The 5,825-nt window shown below is 30.5% G+C and overlaps 1 protein-coding gene across 1 annotated transcript; it reads right to left on the reverse strand.

Annotated features, from left to right (window-relative positions):
* Nucleotides 1–1,221: 1,221 nt before the first annotated feature.
* On the reverse strand, nucleotides 1,222–3,332 carry LOC130669120 (transcription factor Sp5-like). The gene is made up of 2 exons (XM_057471837.1): nucleotides 2,765–3,332; nucleotides 1,222–2,258 (listed from the first exon to the last, which is right to left on the reverse strand). The coding sequence occupies exons 1-2, from the start codon at nucleotides 2,789–2,791 to the stop codon at nucleotides 1,392–1,394; spliced, it is 894 nt and encodes a 297-aa protein (XP_057327820.1). The 5' UTR covers nucleotides 2,792–3,332; the 3' UTR covers nucleotides 1,222–1,391.
* Nucleotides 3,333–5,825: the final 2,493 nt, after the last annotated feature.

The following is a 5,825-nucleotide window of genomic DNA, read 5'->3' on the forward strand; positions in this document are numbered from 1 at the left end:
CTTACATTAGATACTCTCTTCTCAACTCTTTACATACGATACATACCTACCACTGTATACATAATATGTATACATATATACATTCTTCTTTATTCATTCGCACATACAGTAACACAAGGAGCATTTACTCTATCTCTCTTAATCCAACTCCCACTTGCCTCTTCGTCTACTGGATTTTTCCTTGTAATTTACTCCGCGGTCTGATACTTTTTTGCTTTATTTTATTCATTTTTACAGTATACCCACTCTGTTGCCTGGTCTCTACAAACGCGCCAGCCATGAATCTTTACCGGAGCTTCGGCCACGCGCAACGCCCATTTAATAGCACCCTCGTGGCTTTTTCCATTCACCCTGGTGCCATCTGTTGAATTACTTGTCGACTACTTTATACACTTGATCCAGGATCGTACAGATTTTACTCAGGAACCCTTAAAATTTATCAGATAAATCTCTGTTGGGCTTTTTTTTACCTTTTGCTCTAATCCTTGACTTGAAGACCATGACAAATCATTTTAGTCAGCGAGAAAATACTTTTACCAATTTTACAAACTCACTAGACAAAAGACGGAGTGAATTTTTTTCTTTTCATTATTAGAAGGTAAATGTTCAAAAATTAATAAAAGAGAAAAAAAAAATTTTGTTGAAAAAAAAAGTATCAGGGTAATTTTTTATATTTTTTGTAAAAAGGTTTTTAAAGAAGAATGATTAAAAATTTTGATGTAATAGATTAAGATTGCTATTATTATATACTCCGGTAGCGAGAGATGAAAGAAAAATGATGTTCCTGATTTGTTGGAATCGTGGCACCTGCAGGTAAAAAATACCATGTATCCCATGAACTGCTTTTTGAACTATCCCTTGAGTTATTTTATTGTAACCCTGCGGATATATATATATGGAGGTATGAGTAAGTATATGTAGAGGATGTATCGGGTGACAGGAATATTTCAAAATGAATCTGAGGTATTATATATATACAAGGGGATGCTTCATTATATTACAAATGAGATGAAAAATTCCTAAAGGTATATTTTCACTCAATTTAGCAATAAAAAAAAAAAAAAAAAAAAACCTTAATGAAAACTAGTTCAAAAATAAAAAAACTTAAAAAGTAGAATAAAAAAAAATTTCAAATAGGCAAATAAATTATTTTTTAAATTTTTATTTATCTCAAAAAAATATCAATCAATTAACAATTCAAAATGGTATTGTTAAAAATAATTAATTATTTAATATTATATTTACAATTTCTTTATACATTATTTTACTCATTAAAAATTGATATAAAATTTTTTTAAATACAAAATTATTTACATTCAAGGCAACGTATTACAGTACCTTAGTTCAGTCAATTATGAGGCACAATACCTCTCTATACTAAATCATAACTATCAATAATAATATTGAGTTATGGGAGTATTTGCTACAACAGCAGTACTCATAATTGACTGATTCACATCCTGATCAGTGGAAGTTTTATTTTCTTTGTTCTGTTTCTTCGCCTTCTTCTTCTGGTTATCATGCGTTTTTATGTGTTTTTTCAAATGATCACTTCGCATGAAACGTTTCTCACATTGATTGCATACAAAACGTTTTTCTCCGGTATGCGTTCTAATGTGTCTTTGAAGTTCGTCACTTCGGGTGAAGTTTTTGCCACACATGTACCAATCACATCTGAACGGTCGCTCACCGGTGTGCCAACGATGGTGAGCCTTCAAATGCGACGTCTTGCCGTATTCCTTATCGCAGCCTGGAAAATGGCAAGTGTGTAATTTCTTGCCATCTCTACCGAGCTTAGCTGTGCCGTTGGGTATACAACTCGGACACTGGCATCTACTTAACTTTTTCTTGCGTCTTGAATCGTCTTCACTTGACCAGTACTGTGGACTTGATTGACCGTAAGAATTTTGTGACACATCCGATAAACTTGGAGACTGTCGGAGTACAGGCATTTGTTGGTGCGGCTGCATTGGTGTCAATTGTGGCTGATGGACCGACGAATAATCTGATTGTGCTGGCCAGAATGTTGACGGTGTTGGAGCTGCAGAGGTTGCTGGAATACTGTATGATGCCGACGGTGGGTGATCGGGAAATGAGTTATAGCCCGAGTAAGGTTCTGAGCTCCAAAGACCCGATTGATATGTTGACTGAATCGGCTGATGTTGATAATAATGTGGTTCGTAATTTGTAGAGGAATATGAGTGGAAAGTTGACATCGGAGATGCCATTCCTGGTGTCATTGGTGTCATCATCATGTTCTGTAAATAAATATAATTTATTAATATTATATCATCTTGTTCAAATAAAAAGTAATTTGTTCATTTTATTTCAAATGTAATTGTAATGATCAAAATTGTTAAACGGACAAACTATCGACACTTTATGTTCTAAGTTAATAAATTATCGTATAATTCCAATAAATATTACTTTTAGCGTCCAAATCTATGTTTAGATTAAATAAATATAAATAATTAAAATATAGTATCAATATTAAATGAAAAAAAAAATAATAATAATAATAATAATGATGATTTTTAAATTATCGGAAAAAAATTGTTTATTGAAGCGATGGCAAAAAAAATATATAAATATAACATATTATAGTAAAATACTTGAAGTATTATCAACTACATATAACTATCACAAGAACCTCACGCTTCGAATGTAATATTACGCCGTCAAATTACTATAATCACACACGAGCACCGTGATAATTTGCCGTAAAATTATTGTATACTGTTGTATTCTATAGATTATATCGTACCTGTGGATAATACATGCTCGGTGGCATCACTTCACACTTTTCCTCTTGATTGTTGTAAGTAGTCCTTCTTTTGCTCGATAAAACGCCTGGCGACTGATTATTTACTTGATGATTGATCGTATAAATTGGTAATCAAATTATTATTTAACTGCACACCCACAATATACTTATAAAAATAAAAATAAATGTATGTACAGAAACACTTGTGAAATTTGAATCCGCAATAGTGTTCAATGTAAGGACGTTTCAACGGAAGCCGAAGGACGTTTTGAAAACACACGTGGCACGATAAACTTTCTTTTTCGTTGTTAATAATAATAACGAAAAAATGTGAATAAAAAAAAAAGTTCACTGCGTTCTCGAGACGCGTGGTGCGGCCACAGGCGCTTGCAGATAATTACTAGTTGACTGGGTTCCGTCCGATTTAATAACTAAGTGGACAACGAATGTAGAGGGAGGTCTATAACTATGACGACCAGTCTTCAGATACTTAAGGTGGGGGTAGGCCTGTGTGTTGATCCTATGTCAGAGGGGATGAGCTTATGCGCATGCGTACTCCCCACTATTTGCTCATAAATCAACCCCGGTCTTACGGGTTTAAGGATGACAGAAAGAGATAGAAAGGAAATGTTTAAAGGTGTAGGAGCGGGAAATACGAGGCATTGTAGATTCTTCTGAGATCTGCTGAATATATATATATGTAGCTGAAAAAAATTTATTTTCCTACCCCTAATAATATTCTATGACAAGATCTTATTGTAGAACTTTAGATGCTTTCTCCCTCTTCTAAATGCGCAAAATTGATTTTTTTTTGGAGCTATTACAACACAACAACGTGTAATTATTTGAAACTAATTGTTAGAGCTGTTTAAAATGATCATTATTATTTAAAATAAAATATTAAACCTTCAACCTGTATCGTGAGTTATTCGTGTGCATCAATTCAAAATTTTTGAATTCAAAAAATTTTCTATTGCATTAAAAATATTTAAGTACGTTTCATACATTAAATTTTTTTTGACCTGCATAATGCAAATTTTTTCAAGCACTGGAAATCATAATTACTTTTCGTAGAAAATATTATCTTAAGTAGAAAACTAGATTGGTAGACAAATCTCAATATATATTGACAACGATTGTATCACAAATTACTATAACCATTGTAAATTTTTCTATGGCCATAGTAATTTTTGCAATATGTTTATTTAAATTTCCGTCAAGTGGACAAAATGCTCCAACTTTACTATGGCACCATAGCATTTCAAACAAGAATAATTTCTCTATGTAAAGTTGGAAAATTTCAAATGCCTATAACTGCAAAACTAACCGAACGATTTGGATCATTTTTGAACTTAATCAAGATATTGAACTCAGGGTTGCAAAAAATGCATTTTTTCAAAATGCATTATAGATATAATTGACTAATTAAAAATAAATATTTAATTCAAAATTATTTTAATTATTAATTTTTTCTTAATTTAGTATTTGATCAGATAGTAATTATCCATTTTTGTTTAAATTCAATAATTACGATAAGATACATTAGTCATTTTTTATTTAATTAAAAATTAAACAAACTTGCATTTTCCATTTTTTAAAAAATAAATTAATTCAATTTTTTCTATTATCCATTTTTTGAGAAATGAAAAATAAAAGAAGTTTCATTAATCCTTTGTTTGAGAAATGGATTAATTAAACCTTTTCCATTATCCATTTTCTGAAAAATCAAAAATAAAAGAAGTTTCATTAATCCATTTTTTTTAAATTAAAAATCAAAATACATATAATTATCCATTTAATGAAAAATGAATAATTCAAATCATTTGAATTATTCATTTTTTTAATAATCACAATTTTAATTTTTTTGATTGAAAAATTTGCACCACAGTATTTGAAAAATAAAACATGTAATAATACACGGAGAGAATAAATTAGTTATATTATTTACGATACAAAATTTTTAATTTCAACTATTTAAAATGGTGTAAAATTTTTCAGTGATTATAATCATTAATTTCACCATTGAAAATGATAACAGTTACAATTGACGATGGTAACGATTCCCGAGACGAAAAATTCAAGTCTCTCGGAGTCTCTGAGAGTCTCTTGGAGTCTCTGAATGAGAGACTTATTGTAGTCTCTGGGAGTCTCTGTGTTGGCAGCCACAGAGACTCGTAGAGACTCGATCTCTACGAATCTCTCAGGAAGAGACTTCCGAAGACTGTTTTAAAGTAATAGAAGTCTCCGAATCAGAGACTCTGCGAGACTGTTTCAGAATCTCCGAATGAGAGACTCGGCGAGACTGTTTTAGAATCTCCGAATGAGAGACTCGGCGAGACTGTTTTAGAATCTCTTAATGAGAGACTCTGCGAGACTGTTTTAAAGTCTCTGAATGAGAGACTGAGGATCAACTCTTAAAATATTTTTATACAAATAATTAAAAATACAATATAGTTTTATATTAATAGTTTTTATTATTAAATATTACATTTAAAATTAATTTAAATTTTCTTATACAGGAGTATAATGCATTATTATTTTACTCATTACTTACACTACTATTTGCTTTTTCAATAGATACTTTCTGATAATATATAGTTTTTAAAAATTTTAAAACGTGTTCCATACACATGATAGCCTATGCAGTAACTAATGCTAAAATAAATAAATGTATGAAAAATTAAAATGAAAATAAACAATAATAAATTATTGTTATAGAAATGAATGCAAGTACTTACTTACAGGTAATGATGAACAAAATTCGCACGTGGTACTAATACTATTATCGGAAACTGAAATATAACATGATTTACTGATTTCATCGATTTCTGATGTTTTATTGTCATCTCGAATTGTATCGGCTACTATCTCATCGTCATCTGTGTAATTATCTTTATCTTCGCAATTTTTTTCAAGTAAACTCGATAAAAGTTCTTCATTATAATATTTCTCAGTTTGCTTACAAGCTTTTTGAGATACTAGTTTGAATTTACTGAAACTTTTTTTCTCTGCAATATTTTTGTTGAATTGTTTTTTTTCGAGTTTCTTGTTGCTTTATCAA

Source organism: Microplitis mediator, chromosome 5, assembly GCF_029852145.1.
Source record: "Microplitis mediator isolate UGA2020A chromosome 5, iyMicMedi2.1, whole genome shotgun sequence".
NCBI classification, from domain to species: Eukaryota; Metazoa; Arthropoda; class Insecta; order Hymenoptera; family Braconidae; genus Microplitis; species Microplitis mediator.

Bases quoted from the DNA above. Each gene is read 5' to 3' on its own strand.
- LOC130669120 (XM_057471837.1), bottom strand. From the start codon at position 2,791: ATGCCACCGAGCATGTATTATCCACAG. The intron at 2,259-2,764 runs GTACGATATAAT...ATTTATTTACAG, and splicing joins CGAGCATGTATTATCCACAG to AACATGATGATGACACCAAT.